Source organism: Orbicella franksi, chromosome 6 (assembly GCF_964199315.1).
Source record: "Orbicella franksi chromosome 6, jaOrbFran1.1, whole genome shotgun sequence".
Taxonomy (NCBI): Eukaryota; Metazoa; Cnidaria; class Anthozoa; order Scleractinia; family Merulinidae; genus Orbicella; species Orbicella franksi.
Window position 1 is genome coordinate 20378876 of NC_138150.1, and position 26242 is coordinate 20405117.

General features: G+C 38.7%; 2 protein-coding genes across 2 annotated transcripts in view; both read right to left on the reverse strand.

Annotated features, from left to right (window-relative positions):
* LOC145490855 (3'-5' exoribonuclease HELZ2-like) overlaps window positions 1-15610 on the reverse strand; it is a 40586-nt gene extending 24976 nt beyond the window's left edge. Inside the window, exons 1-21 of the mRNA XM_081469960.1 lie at window positions 14605-15610; window positions 12661-12741; window positions 12047-12086; window positions 11691-11873; window positions 11033-11069; window positions 10305-10444; window positions 9411-9467; window positions 8702-8878; window positions 8565-8601; window positions 7833-7939; window positions 7404-7454; window positions 7111-7158; window positions 6868-6945; window positions 6411-6471; window positions 5960-6016; window positions 5333-5419; window positions 4905-4991; window positions 2105-3229; window positions 1623-1803; window positions 1318-1492; window positions 1018-1137 (exon numbers count right to left, since the gene is read on the reverse strand). Of these exons, the coding sequence (XP_081326086.1) occupies window positions 1018-1137; window positions 1318-1492; window positions 1623-1803; window positions 2105-3229; window positions 4905-4991; window positions 5333-5419; window positions 5960-6016; window positions 6411-6471; window positions 6868-6945; window positions 7111-7158; window positions 7404-7454; window positions 7833-7939; window positions 8565-8601; window positions 8702-8878; window positions 9411-9467; window positions 10305-10444; window positions 11033-11069; window positions 11691-11873; window positions 12047-12086; window positions 12661-12710 (2898 nt within the window). The 5' untranslated portion in view covers window positions 12711-12741; window positions 14605-15610. The remainder of the gene's footprint in view (window positions 1-1017; window positions 1138-1317; window positions 1493-1622; window positions 1804-2104; window positions 3230-4904; window positions 4992-5332; window positions 5420-5959; window positions 6017-6410; window positions 6472-6867; window positions 6946-7110; window positions 7159-7403; window positions 7455-7832; window positions 7940-8564; window positions 8602-8701; window positions 8879-9410; window positions 9468-10304; window positions 10445-11032; window positions 11070-11690; window positions 11874-12046; window positions 12087-12660; window positions 12742-14604) is intronic.
* Window positions 15611-18676: 3066 nt separating this feature from the next.
* Window positions 18677-26242, reverse strand: part of LOC145490854 (3'-5' exoribonuclease HELZ2-like) — a 68635-nt gene continuing 61069 nt past the window's right edge. The window contains exons 39-43 of the mRNA XM_081469959.1: window positions 25960-26225; window positions 25362-25613; window positions 23353-23509; window positions 20218-20385; window positions 18677-20044 (exon numbers count right to left, since the gene is read on the reverse strand). Coding sequence (XP_081326085.1) covers window positions 19947-20044; window positions 20218-20385; window positions 23353-23509; window positions 25362-25613; window positions 25960-26225 — 941 coding nt within the window. The 3' untranslated portion in view covers window positions 18677-19946. The remainder of the gene's footprint in view (window positions 20045-20217; window positions 20386-23352; window positions 23510-25361; window positions 25614-25959; window positions 26226-26242) is intronic.

Sequence of the window (26242 nt, forward strand, 5' to 3'; positions counted from 1 at the left end):
ATATATACTTCACATCATTTCACTCCTCACGGGAAGATATGAACTCAATTAATTGACCTCGCTCCCAGTGTGTGGCTTCATAGCTCAGTTGGTAGAGCATCGCACTGGTATTCGCGGAGGTAACGGGTTCGAATCCCGTTGAAGCCCTGATTTTTTTCAGGCTTCTTCTTTCCAATAGCTTAAATTGGAAAATTTACTGCGATGATCATTCTTCACTTTCATCTACAACCGCAGTTCAAATAAGAATTATTTCATTTACACTTCACACCAAACACGTATTTACCAAATCAAAGCACCTCATAAGGATTAACTACACTTGCGTTAGGGGGAAAATTCAATGATACGCTCACTCACATACCGACTGTATACAAGACAATCAGGCGTGGTACTTGAGACTCTAAATGCCTGAACAAAGCAGGAATGAGACGCACTTAATGAGAAAATGAACAGAACATACGGGAAAATAGTTTGCCATTAGCCATGGTGTACGGACGAGGGAATTTGACGTATAATGAAATTCAACGTCATTCATATACTTGTTACGGTGGCCCACAAGTGTCACGGCAAAAGAAATAACCTCACGGCAATAGTAAAAGACTCGCGCAAAAGAAATAACCTCAAGGCAAAAAGAATAGCCTCGCGGCAAAAATAATAACCTCACGGCAAAACAAAACAAAACGACTCGACTCAAAAAGACTGGTGCACCTCGACAACTCGCCCCAGTCCCCACGCTCTCTTTAATGCCGTGAGGGCCGTCAGGGTATTTCTTTTGCCGTGTGGCTATTCTTTTCGCCGTGAGACTTTTACTTTTGCCGCGAGTCTTTTTGTTTTGCCACGAGTCTCTTTGTTTTGCCGCCGGTTTTTCTCTTTGCCGTGATGTTATTTCTTTTGCCATGAGTCTCAGTCTCTTACTTTTGCGCTGAGGTTATTTCTTTTGCCGTGACAGTTGTTGGCCACCGTAACTTGTGTTTACAATGCTATTTAAATTACTAGAATGAAGGCTGATTTTTTCATTACCCCGAATTTGACTGTAAATTCCCAATGAAAGATATGGCGCCTCTCGTCACCTCCAAGGAAGATCTTAACTCTCGTAGGTTTATTGCATGAGACCTCTACACCAGGGAGACTGTAAACCATCTAGTAAGAACAACAAAATCAAATTAAACGAAATAAATGTGTAGATTAATTGATTTTACCGTGGCTGAGAAAGGAATGCGAACAAGCCATCACATAATCTTGAGCTATGCCCAGTAAGTATTGTGCACAGACACTAGGCTATGGGCGTACTCTATATCTACTGCTGATTTGGTACGGTACCTGTATCTCACTTCTTGAAATGTCTGCACTGGTTTCCGGTTTTTGGCAGGATAATTCTTCTTCGCTTTGAGCTTCCTGAATTTCCTTGTTGTATCCCATCCATGATTTCAGTTCGTTTTCGCCGTGAGCAAAGGTGCAATATGTCCCGTACCTGCACACTCGACGAGACTTCCACCTAAGTTGTATGTGCACAAAGATTGTTTAATATTCTTAAATCTAATTACGGAAGAACACTTCCGTTGATAATAAAGTAAAGCTAAATTGAGTTAAAACAGCAAAATATCCTTCAAAAAATTGGGCGTTACCATTTACACAACTGGAAATTTCCATTGCACACCCCGGTTGGAGGAGGCCTTGGCTTATTTGACCTTATGTCACGAATGATCAACGATCCTCGGACGCGTTCTTGGGGTTTAGGAATGTCCTGGAAATCACTCTCCTGAGGTGAACCTTCAGGATCAGCAATCCCTCCAAACGGGGCACGGCCTATAGGAGAAATATGACTTAGTTTATGCGTAATAATAATAGTAAACAATAATGTGTGATTGACTGATAGCTAATGTACTTGGGCTAAAAATTCATGTGTTCTTTAGATCGCCAAAACGAATGTACCTCGTTAGTGTATATAAGCTTAAAGTGAGAAGCATTAGGTGGTTTTTCAAGTTTCAATATAAATCACACACGAGGAAAAGCTAAAAACATTTTGTCACCTTTCATATTATTCACTGGAAATGTTTGATCATACCTGCATTCTAGGTGTCAACTTCAGGACAGGATTACAACCTACCTGATTGTCTCATTGAAGTCCAGAACATTAACTCTTCCTTGCCATGGGCAAATGCACAAGGACTTTTTTGGCATTTGACGCCATTACTAAAGTGCCAGCAGAGCTCGAAAGGAACATTAGGGTTCACGTCTTTTGGGTAGGATCTCATCACCTGCCACTCTTTTGTGTCACTTCTCCAAATTCCGTACATAAACTTCGAACGCTTTGTGCAGTTTGAACAAGGTTTTGGATGTCGGAAAGGTTGTCCCTTTCTGTTATCCTGTAGGAAATGCACACAAAGAGTGGAAACTCCTGATGGAGGAGCCCAACTAAGATTTAAACCTGTTTGTGGTGAAACACTTGTATCAAGAGGTGGTTCCGACTTGGTACTCAAAACGCCTTTTTTCGTTTTGTTTGCCAAATCCAAGGTGCGGTGAATCTGGAGTGGAGAAATCTGCTCAAGACACTCCCATTGCGATTTAAATGTGTTTCCAAAGTTCACTGTCCTCGTTTCTGGGGATGAATTCGGAGAAGGGTGACTGGAACGGACAGGCATTCTTGCTTCTGTGAGTCCAGTGCGTGTACCATCTGGACGGAAAAAGGACTCTTGATCTGCCGAAAATAAGTTCTGTCTCGGGGACCCTGCACCGCTGAGAAAAGAGTCTAGTCCTGCAGATTCTAAGTGACGTGATAAATTGGGTGATTGTTGAGGAACGTAATCCGTGTTGTCTGCAAACCCTCTCCTTGATTGTTCTCTTGATTTTTGTTCAGATTTGGGTTCCTGAAGTTCGACACGGTTAGCCGATGTTGCATTCGAGTTAGACCGTTTCAAATTACCTGTATCTTCTACAAAGGAAGGTCCTGGCAGTGATGGCCAGTCAGGGCTAGAAGAGCTTTTGGCCACCGACTTTAGTCTCTGTTTCTTTGAAGTCACCGGAGTCCATCCATGTCCTGCTTCGGTTGATTTTTGTGCTGTTTGGTTTATATTAGATACACCCCGTTCGAAGTCAGATGATTCATCGGGAAGGGGGCGCCAGCCTTCCATTGCGTGTGAAACATTCAAATTAGCAGGTTCTCTGCACTGAGGCTTTAATTCTATCGGGCCACTAGCCTTGCCGTTCTTTTTGCAGCCCATGTCCTTGTGTTCTGTTAAGAGTAGATGAAAAATATCAATCTAATGTTTTAAACTTGTATTAATTTTATACATTCGCTTTTAACCTAATGCTTTATTGGTAATTATACTGTTTCATGGATTTGAAATATACGCACAAATTAGCTATCAGAGAACAAGCAAAATTTGAATATCTAGACACCGACTCGTGTCCCACGTTTTGGTTTCTGTAAAATTACTTTCATAATAAAGAAAAAATCCTAACTTTGCACACGCAAATGGACATTTCAAGTGGCCAGTGCTAGTGCTATGCTTGTTTCATTTGTTAACCCATAGAGTATGTGATAAAGAAAGGAAAAGAACTAATTTTACTTTACAGACAAAGAACTATTTGACGTTATCATAATTGAAATTTAATATATACTACATTTACTGCTACAATTACTTATAACTGATATAGAAGAGCTTAGCGGCCCCCATTTTATATAAGCGAATTCAAGATTCATTTCCTTTTTTTAATTTTGCAGAGCGGTAATTACTGTTTACGCCCTCTGTCTGCCAATTCATCAAGAAAGTTTGTAAGACAATTTTTTAAGTGGAGCTAAAAAACACAAATTCGCTAAAAGCGAGGAAACTACCTTTGTAACCCCTATTTTTTTGGCCTTCAGAAGATTCCTCTGGACAAATTTAATGAAATGTCAAAGTTAAGGAAATTTTTACCGAAGGATATGGAAGAAAATTGAAATAAAAGCAAAATAAACACTGTAAACAACCTATCTTTAGAGAGTTTTCATTCCAGGTAAGACCCTGTTAATTTAACAGTGATGGATCAAAAGAGTAGTTTTGTCTTCTAGAAGTTCATTTCGATAGACTTGAGAGAGGCGCGATTAAGAGTAATACGAAAATTCCCGTGGATAGTAGATACTAGCGCGCGCCAAATGAACAGCGAATAACCATATGGAGCCACCTTAAGATTCACGAAAATGACCATAACTTGTATACCAATGATTGGAAATTCTTTTGATATTATTTTTATGGCATCAACCGAAAAAGAGTTGCAGCATTCATTCATCAAAGAACAAGTGCTGTTGAAAATTGTTGTGAGTTATTTTAAATTTATTTGTATGTTTCTGTTTTAACCTTTCAGGAAGAGCTCTAGTATTTAACAATTATATTTTTCTAATGCGAATTTGATCAGTTTCGTACCGGTAGTATAAATGTCAATATCGTAGCATCAATCGAAGAGAAGGAAGGTTGACCCAAGAAATTATTTTAAACCCACTAGCAAGTTTCTACGTTATTCCAGAATTTTCACGTCTTCATTTGTATCGTACATGTCAATATCGTAGCATCAACCGAAAAATGATCTTAAGTCTTAAGATATCAAAGCAGAAGTGGTGAAAAAGTACTGAAAACTGTTTTGAGCCACCTTTAACTAACGAATTAAAAGCACGTTCAAGAAACACTTAGTGAAGCTAACAATGTGAGCCCATGTGGCAACTGGCTCCACAAAAAGAGGGCAGCTAATGAAAACAAGCTATCACCAACAGTATGGCCAGTGATGTACCCTTAGGCACTTTTAATAATGACCTGTTATTACGGCTTTGGTTTATGTTTGGACCCTTTTGGTCCCAGTCAGTGGAACCGAAAGTTTTCAACTAGTTAAGTCACCTTCAGGGTATCTTATCAAGAGATCAATATGTTTCTTACTCTTTTTCCCACTGTCTCTGTCCTGAGTTTTCCTAGATACCTCGATCGGTTTTCTCTGTTTCGGTCTTGCACCAGGTCCAGCTACGGCTGAGAAACGGACAGCGGTTAGTGCTAACCCCTTATTTTAGCTTAGAAGACAAAAAAAAAAAAAGAAAAACAAAAACAAAAGCCCAAAAACAAAACAAAACAAAACAAAAAGAGGGTAGCTAATGATATTAAAGAAGCTATCACCATTGCAACAGTATGGCCAGTGATGTACACTTAGGAGCTTTTATTAAATAATGACCTGTTATTACATTTACGTCGGTTATACATGGCGGCTTTGGTTTATGTTTTGACCGTTTTGGTCCCAGTCAGTGGAACCGAAAGTTTTCAACTAATTAAGTCACCTTTAGGGTATCCTATCAAGAGATCAATATGTTTCTTACTATTTTTCCCACTGTGTCTGTCCTGAGTTTTCCCAGATATCTCAATCGGTTTTCTCTGTTTCGGTCTTGCACCAGGTCCAGCTACAGCTGTGAAAAGGACAGCGGGTTAGTGCTAACCCTTAGGGCATCCATTTAGAAGACAAGAAACGAAACAAAACAAAAAACAACAAAAAGAACGGCGACGATGACGACGACAGCGGCAACGACAACAATCAGTTTCCCACGTTTTTGCACCGAGCTATGGAGAAACTCCAGGGCGACGGTTTTAAGACGAGAGGTCTATACCGCCTTTTATGCGTTCACGTAATAAAAAATCATTCTCGGGCACTGAATTTCGAATTAATGGACACATTGCAAGAGAAAAGCAAAGCAACCATTCCTACGATTTCGTTGGAAGAGGTATCCCAACGAAGATGCCCATTTACTGAAATAGTCAAAATAGTCTTTTTGAGAAAAATAAAATGTAGGCATGGTAAATGGAAGAAACCAGCTGCGACTTATAGACCTTATAGATGTAACGTTCAGTTTTGGCAACAATTTCTTACTTTGGTTGAAGTGTTTTGTTTTTGCCGATAGAAAACAGGAAAGCAGTTAAATTAATACATGTATATAGAAATCTTAAGATACCTTGAACTTTGATTTGTTTATCCATAGTCTCTCTTCTGGAATTCGACGCATCGAAGGCTTGTGCACAACAGGGAATTAAAAATGTTAAGAAAGTAACAATAACAACAAAATTGTAACATAAACGTTCCAATATCATACTACAAGCTAAATTATTTAATATCCTTTTTCCTATATATTTAGATTACTCGAAGGATAGTATATGGTTTTGAACAACCAGAACGCCTCACTTCCAAATTTACACTTTGCAGAAGTTCTGGGAACACAAGCGATTTCTGTGTTCATTTAAGATGAGAAAGTATTCCCTGAAGGCCTGAGCGTGCGGAAGATTCACCCCTTTCTCCCCTCCCCCTGCCCCCCAAAAACGATCCTTTCTTGTACACATTTTAAGGAAAGTCGGCCTAATACTTCCGGGGGATGAAAGGCGGAGAGCTGTAGCGATGCGTTACGTTACCTGCTTTCACGTCAAACGAAGGCATCGGACGGGATTTTGCTCCTTCCAGTTCTGATTTTTCCTGCATTGATAAATTATCAGAATGGTAAATACGCCCTAGTATTGTATTGTTTTCAAAAGCCTAGCCTTAGAAAATTGAACAATTCATTTCACTGTTTTACATCTTACAGTATATTCAGTCATTTGATTTCACTCCATTTACAAATGCGGATCATAATGGGGAGGTAGATAAGGGGTAACGTACCCAAGGCATTATCGAGATTATGCCGCGAAAACTGATTGAGCGTCGGTAAAGTTACACGTGCTTGCTGTTCAAATAGGCAGAGGTCTAAATCGAACTTTACGGCTTTTAAATGAAACACTGCATGTCTTGATGTCGAACTTGAAACACGTGAGAGCAACAGAGGGTATCAATCTAAACACCTATGTACGGAAATGATTTACCACCGATCAGTACCTTCTCTCGCTTTTGGTCCTGCTTTTCCCGATCTTTATCTATTTTGTCTCGGATTTCCTTCCCGATTTCCTCTGCCTCCTATAAAACAAATAAATATGGACGGCACAGAGTTGACATTACCTCGCAATCTTAAATTAAAGGCTACACAAGATTGCTTTCAAAATTGCAATAACAAATAAACTTGAAAAGTGGACAAGTACAGGTGACATCGAAGAGGAAAGACAAAAGATAGAAGAAATTTACTTTCATCCGCCGATATTCCTCACGCTGTCTTTGCTTCTTGTTCAGAACCTTTGGTGGAAAATAGAAAAAAAAAATCGTTCTTAATTTTGATCGGTCACAATCCCCGATTCCCACGAAAATTTCCAAGCAAATGGGAAACCTCCGTAAAGACAACACTTCTACAGTGGCCGACTAGACAACGTGAAATAACGTTGATATAAATAGTGTTTAATTAATTGAAAACTGAACTCTCAATTAGGAAAGTTGGCTTTTTCTTTCCTTTTTTTTAACAACAAAAGATATAAAACACTTACCGGTTTCTTTTCGGGGACAATTTGCTTTTCAGGCACCCGAGAGTTGGATGGCTGTAAAAATCGAAAGTAGGATTAGGCAGTCGACGTGAAAGTTGACCACTTTTGGTTTCCATTCATATCAGTTGTAATAAGAAAAGTTTCAAATAACATGCAAATCCTTTTTAAGATCTAAGTCATTCATTCAATAAGTTTCTTAGGCCGGTCTGTGTACAGTCAATTAGTCTCCTGGTCGGTCGGCAAGTCGGGTGTTCAACTAATAACAAGAACATTTGCAAACGGAAACAACATCAGCCAGCATTCCGTCAGCAGTTCTTCCCGTGGCGAAAACTCTTGCAAAATCGTCCTCTTGGGATATTAGAATTAGGTCTTTGCAGGATCTTTGAGGATCATTAATGAACGAATCCTGAGAAAACATAAACAAGTACCTACCCTTTTTGAATTTTTCTTTTTCGTGCCTTCCTTCCGTTCCAAGATGATTGTGTCAATGCTTTCGAGGAGAATTTTGCCATCTTCATCTTCAGGGAAGCGTTTTAAAACTACCGAAGTGAAAGAATGATTTGTTTCTATAAAGTTGTTGTATAATTGACTGTTTTGACTAGTGTCCTTATGAAACCACTGGTCGATCCAAGAGAAACTGTGGCTTTTTTTGACTATTGAAAACATTTAACCCCTTCCTTACCAAGGTGGTATATATAAATATATGTTCTGAAGAAAAAGGTATTTAAGATCAACGATAGCTGAACTAAAGGGAACAAACTGTTTGTCGTGGTTATGAGGAAAAATCATTTACCGGCAATAAAAATCCCTCTGTTTGTAACTGCCTAACTTACAATTTAATCTGAAAACAAAACATTTAGCAGCGTGCTTGTGAGATTACACGTCCACACAAGTTTGCAAACCCATACTCGGATAGCTGAGACAACTGTACTTAAGCGACATCTGAGGACAAATCTCAGTCCACAACAGTCGACGATTAATAACTTCAAAAATAGTGAAGACGAGACCGTGATAATATTCAGCCTCAAACCCATTGCCTTAATCGTATTGATTTGAGAGTACAAACACTATGAACATTTTGAAAACAAAACAGAGATTGCCTAAAATCTAATATAGCTGACATTCTGTGGGTTTATTGGACCTGTTACAGTAGGAAAACATTACCTGTCGTACAAAGGTCCCTTGCGTTTTCGTACTCACCCTAGTAAATGGAGCAAAATAGTCACGTTCAGCTTAACTCAATCACTGTCATTGCGAGTCAGAGTCCGAAACATTTTATGAAAAGCTATCATGGAGCTTACCAGATTAAGATAGCATTTGGCTTGGTATATATAAGCTTCGCGGATGAAGTTAAATTCACAGACAAGGCGAATAACTTCAGTGAAATATTCAGCAGCTTCCTTAAAACAGTTGTTTGTAAAAAATTCAATTCCAGTACACATAAGATCGTCTCCAAGCTCATAAGCAAGTGTTGAGTCCTGGAAAGTACATTAAAAAAACAAAAACAAAAACAAAACTAAAATTTAGATAGTTGCCGTACAGGTACAGAAAGTTTATAAAGAGTACGGACTGGGAGCTATTTCTTGGTTCGTGCTCAACATATTTCTCTGTTCCTAAGGCCCACAGGCAATGTCACGAATATCTTTAATCAAACAAGCTATAGTGGTCAGACTTTGAGAATTGCTTTTATTATTATGATGATGATGATTATTATTATTTAATTAATTATGAGCTATTCTCATATTCCTGAAAAAATGTTGAAATCCAAGATGGAAAATCCAACATGGTAAGCCTATGGAAATGTGACGTCATTTGGGCGTGATATGTACAACGTCATGATTGATAAGTGATTATCACTAACATTAATAAGCTTGATTGATTATTTACAGTTCATTGTTGCTTTGATTTCACTGCATGAAAAACTAGTTAGGGTTGAATAGCGAGCTCCAAATAGCGAGCACCAAATCTTTATTTACACTTATAATATGGAGGAAACAGACCAAAACAAACCTCTCGGAAAATTATTTCCAAGTTCTCCCTTAGTCTCTTAACACGCGATAATGCTTTCTAAAATAAGAGAAAAAATGCTTAGTACTGAGCATGATTAACGCTGACGTTAACGAAACGCTTCATTCACATACGTCAATCGGTAATTGAAGTAAAGATATGAGTACAGATGTTGCATAGACTTCAAAGATTCCACATGGCGCTTTCATTTGCTACGAAATTGAATAACAGAAGATGGCTGACCTTTCTAAGTAAGACATTTAAAGGACCGTTTGGAGGAGCAACTCAAGAGCTTTCTCTTATAAAAACGCATCGCACAATACCAAGCCCATATATGCGAAAAATAATCAAATCACAATCGCTTAGTAAAACTAGCCTTATTGCATCCCTAAGAAAGGGTAAAGAACAGTATGTAACTCCATAATAACACTGATGAGTCTCTTAATTTACGCCAGACGAAGAGTGTTATCCTCCTTGTCTACTTAGAATATCAACTATCTGTGGAACAGTAAATGGACACCTCAAGGCAAGCGGCGCAGAGGAAAGCCAAAAGCCACCTGGGGGAGAACTGTGACCGCAGACCTCAAAGAGCTTGGCTTGGTCTGGGCAAAGGCTGAAAAGATCGCCAGGGACAGCGAGAAGTGGAGAACTAATGTCGTGATGGCATTATGTCTCAGTGGCGAAGTTGAGGATGAGTGCGTGACTGAGGGAGTGAAACAGCAATTGCACTTGACCATGCAGAGACGACGCCATTTTGAGTAAAAAAACACAACAACAACAAAAAAAAAGAATTCCGATCAAGAGCTAAGTAACAATCTTAGTCATCTCCATGGGTTGCGTCAATTCTTGTCGCGTAAGTATTGCAGCCTCTACATAGAGATCATTCAATTTCTTTACCTTCAAATCTAAAGTCTTAAGGAGCACCGCCAGTTGAAAAGCACCTTGAATATCACCAGTTACTTCCAGAGTACATGTCTTGAGCATTATCGCTTCAAAAATTCCCTCTTGGAAGCCTATCGCTTTACTGATATTCAAAGCTGCAGACATTACAACAAAGAAGAGATCAAGAACAAAACAACAACAATTATCAATTGTGACTGATAACGTACATGAATAACAATAACGTCGAACAGAATTAATGTGTCTTATTTAGACCAACAAACATTGTTTAGACCAGCGTTGATGAAGATCTGTTACATACAATACATAACAGCTAGTGGCAAAATAATTCGAGAAAGCTGTATATTGTTTTTCTTTGTTAAATCAAAACTGAAAATGAAACTTATTACAGTTTTGTTGGCGATCAAAACTTACCATGTGTTAATTAATTTATTTTCATTTATAACGGCAGATTTTTGATCCCAGTGAAAATTTGAAAAAGCGAGAAAATACAATCAAGTATTACCAAACGCTCGCATTGGTTAGTACAAATTTCAATACACTATATCCTGAAACCTAACGTTAAAGTATTGGATCGATATTTGGCGCAAATTTATAGATTAAATTAGATTGATAAGACAATGTAAAAAAGAACCTTTTTAAAAATTTCCTAGTCTCTGCTTTCTGAACAATAAATTGAATAGAATGCAGAGCATTATTAAAAGTTAAACACTGAATGCACCAACCTTTCGTACAATCTCGTACGGATTGGTTAAGATAACCCTGTGTGAATGAGGCAAATAAAAGAAGGTCATAATCTTTTATACATTACTTATAAAAATACTGGGCTGCAACAACTTTTTTTTTTTACTGAATCATGGATAAAAACAAGGGAACTTGTTATTATTTATGTAAGCATAAAGAATATATGAAAGAAGTTACCATATACCACTGTGTACCCTTAGTGGTTCATATAGTAACAGTATGTGTTGCATCTTTGTGTTTTGAATCAAGCAAGACTTCACAGATTTTACTTCCTTTACTTTTGACTGATGAAAACGTTTTTGCAGGGAAACTAATCGTGGATGCACTTTGTAATGGTGCTAGGGATGATATACTAGATCTTTTATTAGGGAACCCTTTAAATCGCAATAGGGATCATTGCTCAGTATATACCATCCGGTCTTTCCTTACAACATAGTTCATACATTACCGAGAGATGACATTAATAAATAGAAATGAAAAATGAAAATGAAATATCCTCGATGAACTAATTCCCCTACGAAGCAACCAGGAAAGAAAATTTAAAGAATAGCTATCATCATGTTAACCTTATTATTTTGTATACTTAAGATCTATGGCTAACTGATATATAACCACAAGTGCAAAGGGTCAGAGTCTTACCCGCAGAAAAAAGAAACACTGTGCTCTCATAAGTAAAGCTCTAACTCTCAATTCAGCATGAGCAGGTGACGTAGAGATGTGCTCCAATATGTTCAAAGCTATGCTGAAATATTCTATGGCACCACCAAGGTTTCCATGATGAAATTCTGATTCTCCTTTTAGAAAAAAATGCACACCTGGATTCTATAAAAGCCAACAGAAAATAAAATTAGTGTAGGGTGATGGCCATACATATTTTACAAGTTTTTGCCTTGATTGCGAGTAGATTGTAGGTTTACATCAATTGAAGAGGACATCTTCTCCTTACTCGGCAGTGTTTCTTAGAGACTTATTGGCTAACTGGTGCAAAGACTTACCACTGCAACAATTTGGCCCACTTCATCCTGACTTCGAGACCTAAAGTAGTAAATATAGATGAAGAAAAACAAAATAAAATAAAAACCTAGCCGTAATGCAACCAAGCACACAAACAAACTTAACGTATGGTGCTTGCTTCTTGAATAGAATATTAAGGGCACTAAATTTGCGTTGCAGGTTTTAAAACCAAAGATGCATCTGGTGAATTTAGCCCTTGGAGTGTGTAGATGCTTTGAACCTGAAATTAATTAGATATATATCTGGCAGATTTAAGTTTCGGTTACGTTTTCGTCAAGCATTTGTATTTAGTTTGTTATAGTTTGCATTTGTTGTCATTTCTATGGTGTTAAAAAAAAATATCTAGTTACGGCATTAAAGGTGACGTTACTAAAAAACGTTTCATACACAGCCACATAGAGTACCATCGATCATTATGGTTTAACTTGTTTATGCAGCCTGGTCTGCTGAGCAACCCATTACCAACTCGCCATCAATTATCCATTGCCATCAAATATAAGAAGCTAAAACGATTTCAGAACTTAATGATACCCAGCATCGGTGGGAAGTGTCTTAGCAACAAAACAAATTGATCATGAAACAATTACAAGCTTACCTTTCTCTTCTCGGTGAGACGACCTTATGCCGCCGCTTACCGTGAGGCATGGTGCTGAACCACGCAAATTACCAAGAAACTCTATGGTGAGACATCGCACGAATAGAAAAACATCAGTTTATTAAAGTCAAAACGTGGGATAAGCTTGCCCTTAGTTTAATATTCGAGGCAAAGGCTCATGCAGTAAACACTTGACTATATATATACGAGAGAAATACAAAGAAACTGACTGAAGTAAATATAATTTAAATATGACTTATACTATACTTATTGCATGACTAAAACGTTGGTATTCTCAACGCTCAAATTAAATTCATGGTAAGGTTTCAATTTTGAGATAAAAATAAAGAAATAAGACATAAATAAATTTCTGGGAGCTTTGATTAATTTCTGTCAAGTTCGTATATGTACAAGTCATTTAACTATTTCAGTTGGAACAGTCATAAATTGTGGTAACACATGGCGAATTAGGAAATTAATGCAGCTTTTCGTTTGACAAAATAATCGATGCCTCAGATGCAAAGACCTTTGGATTTAGAGGAATTGTTGGCTAGTCCTGCCGTGAACCATGTCATTACGTTAAATACAGACTACAACCCGCTCCTCTTCCTCTTTTTGTTTGTCCGTCGAATAATTGTAAAGATGACTTGATTGAAAGAGTGGGAATAGCACTTTTGGACTAGTTAGTATACGACTTATAGCCACCCGCTCAGTCAACCATTAAATGTCATTTTCATTACGTCGTATCCTAGAACTATCATCGTGACTCGATCTCAAAGTTTGCCAAAAGTTTGATGACGATCCTCTTAAGACATTTCAGTAATAATAAGACCATATGGGCGAAATGTTAACCAGGATAGTGATACTGTCGTTAGCTGTCATCCTAATGTACCATACGTTTCCACTTACAATCATTCAAGCAAATATTTTATTGGAAATAAACAAAATGCGGTCTCAAATTTTGTTCAAAAAGATGGATGTTTCTCGTGTTCTTCTATGGAGTTTTTTAAACACGCATGATTGTCATTGGACGAGTGAGTGTGTTCTATGACTCTATAATAATTCATTTTAACTTCCTTCTTCGACACAGCGATCGTGCGGGGATCAAGATTTCTTTCAAACCTACAGACAGTTTATTTCAAATAAAAACCTCATAATATTATCTCATTGGATCGGTACTCATTTAAAATGTAGCAAATATAATATCTCTAAGACATGAACCAATATTGCATTTCGTTGATCACTGGAAGTTTCCTCTCCAGAAATGTTAAGCCGTTCAGTTATACGCTAAACTTTTTTTTAATCACCATATTGAACTTTTGTTATTATGATATGGACGAATATCGATATCAGATTCTTTAATAGCAATCTCATGAAACTGATTGCTGGCTTAGCCAGCTGCTGCCGTCCAAATCAAAACAGCGATTATTTAAAGAAAACGATTAATGGTTGAACAAGTGAACCTACTATTGTGTCGAGCGTTTGTTTCGTTGAAAGACGCCTACATAATTAGGACATATCGATGCGCATGTCAATGCCGGTTCCTCATCTGGAAGTACTCCGCTCGGACTTGTAGGTCTTGTTATACTGCACATTGGTAAAATTATCGTGAAGGTTTTTTCATTTTTTGTCATAGACGTTAATGGCTATTCCCACACGAGAATGTTCTGCCATCATCACCTTACACTAACTTTAAATTACAATTTAAAGGCATCATTTCCTCATAGACGTCACTGTATCTCTCGTATTCGAAATTCGTCTCAAGTCGTCGTTTGTTCGTACTTTCTAAAGGACATACATGTAGTTAGAAACGATCGATTGCATCGGTTAATCAAGATTATTTCGCTGGCTATTATGACGACATAAAAATATTTTTGTATACACCGATCCTCAACCAAAATGCAATTAACAAAACTTCAATCATCTTTGCGCTGCCAAACTCACCTGAAATCCACAAGAAATTTCACTGATCTCTGCTAAAATAATGTTGGGTATCAGACTGAAATGATGTAAGTCCTGTCTATAAATTTTTTAGTTCTCCGTATTCAGATCGTTTGCCGGAAAATACGAAATATTTTCCCTTTAAATGAAATTGAAAGTGTTATTTTCTCGGAAAACTGGCACTGATTGGCATGAATTTTGTTTTGCTGTACCGCTGACTAGGAAACGCACCTGCTCGTGAACACGTTATTGAGTTTGATCTAAAGTGAAGGACTGGAACTAACCGAAGCAGCAAAACAGAATACGGAAAAAAGAAAAATTTCGGCAAGAAATAAAAGAAAAGCTCTTTATTCCCTAGAGAAAATCGTAGCGTATTGTATTAAATAATTTATGCACAACCGTCAGGTTTCTCGGAATTAGGCGAATAAAAATTACAAACATTTTGACATTTTTCGGAAAAGCCATGGGATACCCAGAATCACAACACGAATATCAATCATTATTATAACTGGGACAAGCCCAGTCAGACCACATAACAAAAGAAACAAACAAGCTTTTCTTCTGCTGATAATTAGGTCATATATTTATATTTTTTCATTTTTATTAGTATCTACAATACGTGTCACGGAATCACCCGTTAGGATCCTCATTTCCTGCTTGCTGGTTCCACGAAAATGTCCTAAATATTGTACCTTACACTTTCAGTAAACGCCAGATTTCTCGGAATTCACATAACAATGTTAAAACGAAAGCTTTCAGCATTTCCTGGAAGAGCCACAGGATACTCAGAATAGTAAACATGCTACGTCATAATAGGACTAGAAATATCAGGAACTTGAACCTGACCTTTATCCGTACATTAGCCATCATCATCTGGACTCGTGAAAGGGAAAAACAAAACGTACCCTTTCCTACCGCTGCAAATTAGGAGTTTCTCATGCACCGGATTATCAGTTCCAGTTTTATCAGTTTCAAAAGTGACAAGCATCCCCGGCCTTTTAATATGGGAGTCTCCCTACCCAAATGTAGTTCAGTAACCACATGCTATAGTAAGTCGTGGCAAAATGACGGATAACCAAAATTCTCAGACGATTTCAATGGATTCTACCGACGCTGTCGACCGTTGAATTTAGTTTTGACCCGTACGATATATTCTACGGTTGATGATTTTACGGCTATTTGCATGCGACATTAGGAAAATTGCTTACGATTGGCTCATAAACAATGAAAAGCTGAGCCTGTGCCAAAAAGCGTGCTCGGGCGAATAAATAATACAGACGTGAAACCCTCCCTTCAAAGCGAGCTCTCCAAATTGAATCAATTCGTAGACGGAGAACCATCTTGGTTTACTTATTCCCGTCTGGACAGGATAAACAGATACACATGCTAACGATGCAGTCACTTGCAGTAATTTACGTATGCCTTACGCAGGAGCTCTAGTTTAATAGATATTTCGTTTGTACGTATCCGTTTATCGTTTCCGTGTGGGCAGGCGTTAACGCAGCGTAACCCATATGGAAACGATCGCCGGACTCTTACGAACAGAAATTATTCATATTCGCCTACAGACGTTACGTACAAATACGTGGACAGCCTAAGGCCAACATTTCTAGGAGATGCCGGAGTTATCACAAAGGGATACTACCGTAACTATGGCAATCTTACCACAAATTCTTTGACGTGGTGATTTTATAAGTTATCCGCTGTACGTAAGTCACAAGACAGCTATCAATGAACCTCGCTGTAGCTTCACATTTAGAAAAATTGAATTTTAACATCATCGTCAATATCCGTAACGCCTTGCAATGGCTTCATAAATGGTACTGTTTGAACAGACGGGTGGTAAATGAGGGTGGTAAAGGGTATTTTCGTGATTCGTGAATGGCCTAATTTTTTCCCGTGAAATGTGAAATGACTGTTTTTTTTTTCCCTCGTGAATCGTGATTTCATTAGATGCTGTGAACCGTGATTTTCCAAAATAATTCTCCGTGAAATGAGAAAGAAGTATTCAATTCGTCGTGAACCGTGATTTTGCATTGGCTGTGTCTTCCATTGTTTTCGACCGTAATTGCGTGACCGTGACAGGACAATCATCCCTCTTCGTGCTCTTGCTTGGATTTAATCCTTTTTGGTGCACGCAGAACAAGAAGCAGACAGATGAAAAAAGACATCTAACAAGGCTGCGCTTTGGCGTAACTTTTCCTGTCAGATAAATGCTATTTTTTTTTTTGGTGAAACGTGAAATGTTGATTTTCCGTGAATTGTGAAGGGACCAATTTATTTTCCGTGAAACGTGATCTTTACTCCCCACCACTTCCTTTACCAGCCTCGTGAATAATATTCATCGGTGACTTGAAATGCAAATATTAGTTATGATTAGTATAGTATTCACCTTGAAAGAGTGAAAATTCCAGCTTGTCCATTTCTACATTCTTCCCCACCTATGTAGACGAACTGGCCGTAATTCCAACCGCCAAACATTGTACCACAACCTTCTCTCACGAGGGCTTTCGAGACGACTTCTCCAGAAGATTGCGTGACCTAACAGTAGTTTTCCTATCTTATGAATGGATAGAACGCATTGACAAACCAACACTTGAATAAAAAGAGGTTTTATTTTAAGTTACCCACGTTTTCAGATTTTTAAAATGTAAAATTGTTAATATCTCCTAAAGTATATATTTGGGGCACGCATCACTACACGGTTATCTAGATATAAATATAATTATAACTTACAAATATACATGTTGATGTTGGATGGCGATTCAGTTCAAGCCTTGGTTCATATCGTGAATTTATAAATTAACTCCCCTTTGAAAAGTCTTGTTATGATATTTACCCTCATAAGTGTCTATAAAAGGATTTTCTTCGGGCTAAGCCAATAGAATCAAAAACATAAACTTAATTATAAACCTTCAAAGATATTTGCGTGTAAGTTATCTAGATAACTATAATATTTACAAATATACATATTGATGCTGGATGCCGAATCAGCACAAGCTATGATTCTTATCTTTCGTTTTTCAGACTAAAACAATATAAAATTTAAAACATAAGCTTAAAACTTTACAGGCTTTTGCGTATTCTTGCATGCTTTCCGCTTGTTTCTTTCTATGATTGCTCTAAGTCCGGTGCGAGTGGACAGTAAGATGTGTATTAGCTTTATTATAGCCATACACTGTGATGAGGAATGCACTATATTGAAATCATGTCCTAGACCCAGTAGTCCATGCGAGCTAGTTGTGAAGGACTCAATAGGAAGTGGATCGAGTTAGAGTGTAGGCTTCTAAGAAATGATTTAACTCTCGCTCAGGTTTTATCCCTGGCTGAGTATAACTGCTCTGCAGGTTACAGTCACGAGCCTATTTCAAAGACATCGAGGTGTGCTCTCTAATTAACAATTAGATTAATATGCACTTGAGATTTCTATGAGGTCGTAATAGCTAATTAGGCCGGGGGTCTGTTCAGCTATCATCTCATAGTAATCTAGAGCGTATTATCCATTAGTTTCAGTAGAACTCTCACTGAAATTTCCTTCAAATAACGATTTTCAATTATTTCTTTAATTTACTTGGTATAAATCGTTACGCTTTAGAAAAATCGAGCGGATTGAATTCTCGTTCAATTCGCGCGCTCATCGAATTTTTCACCGATTCCGAGCCTTTGAATTAAAGAAATTTTGAATGTCTTTCGTTTAGTCTCCTCGGGAATACAATGGCTCATTTGTTTTTACTGAACTGTTCATCCAAAACTTCGCAAAAACGAGAAAGCGTCACCATTTCGTAGTCGACTTACAGCCACTGCAAACTTATGGCTGATAGCTCAGCCAGTTAGATTGCAGTATTTGCGTTGTGGAATTCTACTAATTAACAATTAGACCCGTGGCCCTTGAGGGCGAAGGGTCTAATTGTTTTAGTATCACCCAACTAGTCGGACAGAAAAGGTAATAATAAAGTTAGCAAAGGCGTCGCGTGGGCAGAAACAAATCGGCGACAAACATGAGCGCGCGCGAGGTAGGGAGTCGTCACGAAAAAAGGAATAAGGAATAAAAAAACAACGGTTTGCCCAACACCTAATGCGACAATAAAGATTTTTGTTTGAGAATTTTTGGCTAACCGGAGAATAAAATTACTGAAACGGAAAAAGGTGCGAAAATCGCACCTTTTGTCTTGTCTTCAACAACGATATTTACTTGCTTCAATAGGCCAAAAAACAAAAATCGAGCGTTGTGTCTTCACTGTATTTTTTTTCTTTTCTCTTCTGAGTTTTGAGTTTCTGAGTTTTCTGAGACCAAAAAAGAAAAATCGAGCGGTGATGATAAAGATTTTTGTTTCAGAATTTTTGGCCAACCGGAGAAAAAAATCACTGAAACGGAAAAAGGTGCGAAATCGCACGTTTTGTTTTGCCTTCAACAACGATGTTTACTTGCTTCAATAGACCAGAAAACAAAAATCAAGCGGTGTGTCTTCACTGTATTGTTTTTTTCTTTTCTGAGTTTTTTTTAGCAGTCGAGCAATCAATGAGCGAACAGCGAAATCATTTAAACGTGGAAAGGTGCAAAAGGTAAACTTTTCTTCTTGCCGATCGACAACAGTTCTGTTTTCGTTTATGGTTTTCGTAGATCCATGCGCAATTGGTTAAATAACTATTAAGCCATGCACGAAGTAAATTTAAAGAGAAACCGTTCTCATCGCTTCCAGCTACTGACCGCCGCTTGCTTGCTAAAACACGGATAATACAAGCTATATTCTAAGTATCAATTATTTTAATTAACGACTTAAATAAAAGTAAAGTTCAGTTAGGCTGAGCTAGTAAGGCCGAAACATGCGCGCGCGGTATTACAAAAGTTTAGTCAAAGCTGTTGACGTGCTCTTGAAATTTACTGACCCACCCCCGAATGGTTTGTCTTTGTTTTCCCAAGTAGGTTACCCTTAGGGAAAATATGTCATCAGTGACAATTTGCCGACTAAATCCGATATGACCCGAGTATAATTTCGTGAAACCGGACGAAAAATCCCTAAGGAACAGACAACAAAAGGCTCATTGTCTTAAAAAAATTAAACATAAACAATAGGCAAAGCTTGATACGCAAGTTGAAGAAATATTTATTTGGGAATAAAACGAAAGAAAGCGTCACGCTCGATGGCGCCAATTTCGCTACTCGATGACTATTACTAATAGTCCCCTAGTAGCGTAGCCAATCAAAATGCAGGATTTGCATTAGTCCACTAGTTGGGTGATACTAATACAGGATATAAACGACGTTTAGTCCCGACTGGTAATTCCTCTTTTCAGAAGGTAGTGGCCATTTTCAATTCTACTTGAATGCAGGCGGGTAGTTAAATTCAAGGCCAGCCTCCACTCTCTACGAAGCATGCTTTCATTTGATAATGATCAATAAGATAGCTCCACATTTCACAAACCTCAAGCAAATTCTTGTTACCTGCAAAAAAGAAATCACATAAAAATCATAATCATTATGGGATTTTATACGACGCACAGGAGCTTTTCACAGCGTAAAAACGTAGCAAGTGTAGAGTGTAGTGTGTAATGACTTATAGTAATACCACTGATGTATATTTATTACAAATGCTCACAGGTTTTAACTTATCTTACCGATAATAACAAGTCCTCGTTTCGCTCTGGTCAGAGCAACATTGATTTGATGCTCATCCGTTACAAATCCCAGGTGCTCTTTAAGCCACCCGCCGTCAGGCTCGTGGTTTATCTGGGAGTCTGGTAACGATCGGACCAAAGATATGATCACAAAATCGCATTCACTGCCTACGGGAAAAATGATTTATGGTCACTAGTCTCCTGGGTAGACTCAGCCGGTGAATGGCAGTTTTTGCCCATTTGTAGGCAATGTCGAGATTTTTACTGCTATTGATAATCACTCTAGGCAGATAAGAGAAGTTAGATTCTAATGATCATGATAGGATGAAAGGACTATGGCATCAATTAAATTAGAACTACCAGGGATACAAGCTAATAAAAAAGGTTTCAAGGTTGTTTAATTGGTTGTGAAATTCACAATAGTCTTGACCATCTATTTAGCTGCAGTGGCAGCGCATAGCGGATGGAACCAGGCCACTATTTTGATTGGAAGTTGGCAATTCCATGATCACCAAGTGGCGACCCAAACTTTATGAGGAAAGGAAAGACAAAGCAAACGTGTGTCTTTGCAATCTTTCTTGTTAATTACTTCGTGACGTCACTCCAGCCAGGATCCCATACTAAGGGCGCAGTTTTGATATTCTCCCAACTATATTGGCACCATGATGACATAGAGACATATGTAGAATTGGTATATGAAAGATAGGAAAAGTATCAAATTTTACCTGGGGCAACATGGCTTGGATTTGGGATGTGAATAGAAGATATTTATTGCTCTTGCAAAATAGCTAGAATGGTCTGCTATTTTGTTTTTACATTAGAAAAATTTGGCTGTGAGCTAGATGTTTCTTTTGCATATTAGTGTAAATCTACTAGCGTTCCATCACGAACGCCGTTCTCTGATTGGCTACACTACTCACTATCTATTCTGTGATAGATAGTTAATAGCGTAGCAGCGTACCCTTGTTAACAAGACGGCCGCTTCTTTGGGTTTTCCGAGTGTCTGTGAAGAGGATTTAGATAACGTTTTGAACGACGAGTAGATTTATACTAAAACAATTAGATAATTCGCTCTCGCTTTCTCTGCGTGGTAGTTGACTCGGGCTGCGCCCTCGGCAGCTTTCGCGCGATAGAAATTTCGTGCTCATAATCTAATTGCTTGATAGTTGGACAGAGGCGAAACGCTGAGCCTAAAGTCATCCGACAGAAACTGAGACTGGGTATGATAGCCTTAGCATAAACCAGCTGATAATATATTCCGATAAAGAATACCGATATGCGATAAACCAGGAGCCATAATCGGGGACGGAGACAGTAAGCGCGCGCCATTTCTAGTATTGGGGCTGTCCCCATGATATGGGACAATTTTTCTATTTTTAGAACAAATTGCGCCATCATCTGCGGCACACGCGCGTACATTCTGCGAGGATTTGCGGATGTAGCGTGGGGAAATGGCTTCCGAAATTCCCGAAATGTTCGACTCTTTTGGCCCACAAATCAATACGTTCATGTCTGTTGGAGTTTTACTTCAGTATTTTCGTCGTAAGCTGCTCCAGTTTGCGAGAAGTAAGACAGTGTCGAATTTAGTTATGTCCCGCTTTATATCACTGACCAAGTTGTGTTCCGCTGCTTCTTTGACTTCTTTTACAAGAGCTCCACATTACTCCCCTCCATGTTTCACATGTGTTGAAGATTAACAGCTTTTCCATAACACAGCAAAAACCCAGTTGGATATATTTGGATATAGCAGCGTTTCAGGACTTCAAAGTTTCCCTCCTCTTGCCACATGCTTACGAGGATTTCGCCAGAGTCTATCGCGACCAAAAAGTAAAAAAAAAATTGCAAGTTTGAGTTTCGCCTGAATTGTAAGCAACGCTTGATGTTTTATCAAGGCCCAATAAGTGATAATAAAGTTTATGTCTGTGGATGCTGCTCAGTTTTGTTTGTGTAAAAAAACCAGCAAATTGTCTGTTATCGATGAAGAAGAGCGCCCGCCAATGTGTGTTTAGTACAGTCAGTAAAACATGACAAATTGGACCCCCGCACTTTAGTGTGAAAACGTACATCGAACTCAGATAATATCTCTAGTTTTTAAATATGTTTAAGGTTGATAAATGTTTGACAACATACTAAAAGCTTATCTGAAAATATGTGAATACAGCAGAAATAATCAGCAAAGTTACGATGATGCTTTCCTTAATCAACTCGAACAACGACTTCGATTTTGTCGGTTGAGCTATCAAAACTCCTTGTCTATTTTATTTTCGCAGTGTAAAATTTCACTATGTCAAAGAAACACACATGATGTTAGTAGCCTTTTGGCGTTGGGGAAAATTGTTGCAGCATCTCAGCACAAAAGACAACCAAAGAAATCTTTGTCAAGATTGACAATTAAAAACACCGACTCGGACTTGAAAGTGCACGCGCTGCACTATGCAAATGAGCTACTCAAAAACTTTTGCAAACTACGTAGCCAAACAAACAGAAACGATAAGAAACTATTAAAAACAGGTTTTGGTTATGATTAAGCATTGTTTGGGAAACTCTCAAATTAACTCGATACCAGAGTAAAGAGTTTTCTGTCATAACTTTTCTTCACAGAGCAAACGCAAATGCTTACGCGTTTAACTAGCGCGAGTAGATAATATTCATTCACAGCGCGAAATTGAAGTCTTGTTTCGACCCTGAAAAACTAACCTTTTCCATCAGCTCAGAGCATAAAACGACATATAAGAGCCCTTGATCTTATTCCTTGCCTTATTCCCTGCCATCGCTGTGAAAAATCTGCAAGAGAATCTCGCAAATCTCACCATTTGATCACACAACGTGACAAAATCCACGCAAGAGCCCCCGACATATGCGTGGATCCGCGCGGATATATGACGTCCGGATGGCGCAATTTGTTCTAAAAATAGAAAAATTGTCCCATATCATAGGTGCACACGGATCCCAAGACTTACAGTCTCCGTCCCCGATTATGGCTCCTGGATAAACTCGATAATCAGATTACAAAACAGTAGAGTTGTTGTGGATGCTTTTTGATTGTTTGTTTCTTTTTTATTAGGTTTGTTCGCCCAACGGACGTGACCTTGTGATTGTCTTACCTATTCTTTGGTTTAAAACATCACGGCCTACCTTGGCTTTTGACAATGGAAATAACGGGGACACCTGATAATTTTCGATCTGCGAGGTCTTCCCGAATTACGTGACACTGAGCTCGGTAAGGAGACAGAACGACAATTTGATCTTTCGCCACACCACAATAATGGACCAGTTTGTTTACCACTTCGACCTAGAATGGAAATCTAAATTAGTATGTCCAATAGCGACAATAATATGCTATCCAATTTGGCAATAAATGGATGGGGTCATTAGTCAAGTCAAATTTGATAAGTATACCCCCCAAAAGCTCCAAAAAAGTACAGAAAAGTTTGTAAGACTTCATACTAGCTTGCACATTGTTGTTTGTACAGTAGCCCGCGAGCAGGCTCACGTTGGAGCACAAGCACGCGAGGCGTAGCCGCGAGCGCGAAATCGAGCGGCGAAGCCGCGAGACGAGCCACCTCTTCACCAGATTCCTTTCCGTCGGATCGCTTTGCTCTTCACTACTCGCGCGCGTGACTCTAAGGTGAGCCTGCTCGCAGCCTATTTGTATAGGAGCGAGGACCCTAAATAATTATATAGTTTGCCGAGTGCCATTTTAGCATACACATTTAACAATAAAACTGCAATTAATATCTTCTATTTAGTGAATAGCGACTTGTTATTGTAATTGGCTACTCGACCTCCTTTGTTAGTGTACTCAACAACTTGCGTTTTAGGCGGTTTTCGCCACTACACGATACGGACATTTTACACTAAGTTCAAATCCAGTTAAAAATGTTGTTTTATTGACTGATTGAGTTTGATTGATTCTTAAGGCGCCAGTAAGGAATGAGAACCAGTTATATTTGCAGGCTAAAGTTAATCCAGAATACTTTTCAAGCTAGCAGTTTATTTTGATGTCCAGCATCTATTAATCAAAAGCGTTTGTTATACCCCCAACTCAAATACGTTTTCTGATTGGAGGAGAACGTGTCACGTGCCATGGGTCAAACCTCACTAACTCCCTAGGGCGAACAAAACTCACTAACTCCCTAGGGAAACAACAACTTGAACTTTCGACTCGCACGTGATCAGGCCATGCACCTTGAAACCGCGGCAAATTTGTGTGCCAGTCGACCTGACGGGCAACGTTTCTCACTAGAGAAGGCATTCATTATTCAAGAAAAGGGACTTATAATTCGGCAAAAACATATGAGATTACCAAAGGGGAAAATCTGAACGTTTTGTGTCTTCAAGCTTTTAATTTGGCGCCAAAAATGGGTCGCCCGCGTTCGGCAACTTGCTCTTCGATCGCTGTCGCCACTCGCCAGGTAGGAAAATAGTTGCCTTTTACAACAAAATATGCTGTTCCTCGTCAAATCAAACCCAGAATTCTCAAGTTAAGCATTAGAAGAAGGCAAAGCAACTTAAGTATTGTCTGTAATTTTGTTAGCTGCGAAGAAAAAGACTGTTATGGTGTCGTTTCGGTTGGCACAGCTCGGTTTGACTGCCGCTCGTACTGCAAGCACAGCCACCGTAGGCGTCAAGCAAATCATTTTTTCGTAGTGATTTTTTCTATTTTTGAGTCGGGACGTCTAGCAAAACACTTAATGACTGGCCCCTCGAGAAACAGTGAGTTTTGTTTCCCTTGGGGCCAGTCATTAAGTGCTTATTAACTGCAAATGTTTAGTGTTCTCCATTTATATTTCCACTTTACAAATCCTCCGTTCTTTTCTGTCCCTCCATTAAGGACTCAAAATTCATCAAAAGAAATAAATTTACCTAGCGCACACCTAGGACGACATTTTTAGATTTCATGGAACCTCACAGAGACATTAAAGAAAAGAGCAAAATGTATACCACATGGAGGGGCCTGAAGGGGTAAATTGGGAATTGAGAAAATTGGATTTGGGTCACTGGGACTGTGAATTAATCCCACAAATAATAAAAAAAGGGAAGTGGACTGGGATTTGGGTAAAACAATTAAGCTGGGAAATAGGATTTATAAGTACACTCCCTTTTATGACTCTCCACATACAAGGTCTCCAATAATATCTCACCACTTTGTCCCTTTCTTTAAGGTTACTCTTGGATCGTTGATTGCCTTCCGCTGTTGTCACAACCAACTCTTCCTCCTCACCAACCACATTACAAAACACGAGGGGTACGTAATCTGTTTCGTTATGAGAAGGCCAGAAATTTATCAATCTTCTCCCCAGCTTCTTCTCTGTGTCACGGTCAATAACCGATCGTGGCGTGACCAATTTTCTGTCGTAGAAGTGCTGGGAAGGAAATTCGCATATGTCCGGGTGCTGAAGGGAAGATATAATTTGGAAGAAATTCAGGATAAGGAAAGGCACCTAGAATTCGGAACTATTTGGCTATAAATAGGCATTGAAGAGCACTCATAGGTAGTTATCTATCACTCAGCTATCGCTATAATCGTCTGGGACACCGAGATGAATTAAGACTCTGGTAGACCGCCATGCCAGATAAACCATACACATCACAGCTGCATCCCAGCGACCGGTACGACCTAATTTGCATCACTTTCGCTAGCAGCATGCAACCAATGGGCAATCTTTTAAAAGCGACTTTAGGATACAATTTCTACCAACTGAAATTTTCTTACTGATGAGCTGAAACAATTTCACTTACCATTCTGTATTGTTCTTCAAGCATAAACGCATTGTCGGAGAAACGTTCGAACATGGATATCCTCAAGCCAAGAGACCTGGCCAGTCTGTTCTTTACAATTGGCTGCAGCTGCATGTGATCTCCTATTAGAACCACTTGCGGTGCTTTTGAGTAAACAATCGGAATAAGAGTTTCCGGTTCCATACACATACCGCATTCGTCGACTATGCACTGCATGACGTTGTTACACGCCTCTCTCATTCTTTTACTTCCAGCAGATGAACAGGTGCAAAGCACAATCTGA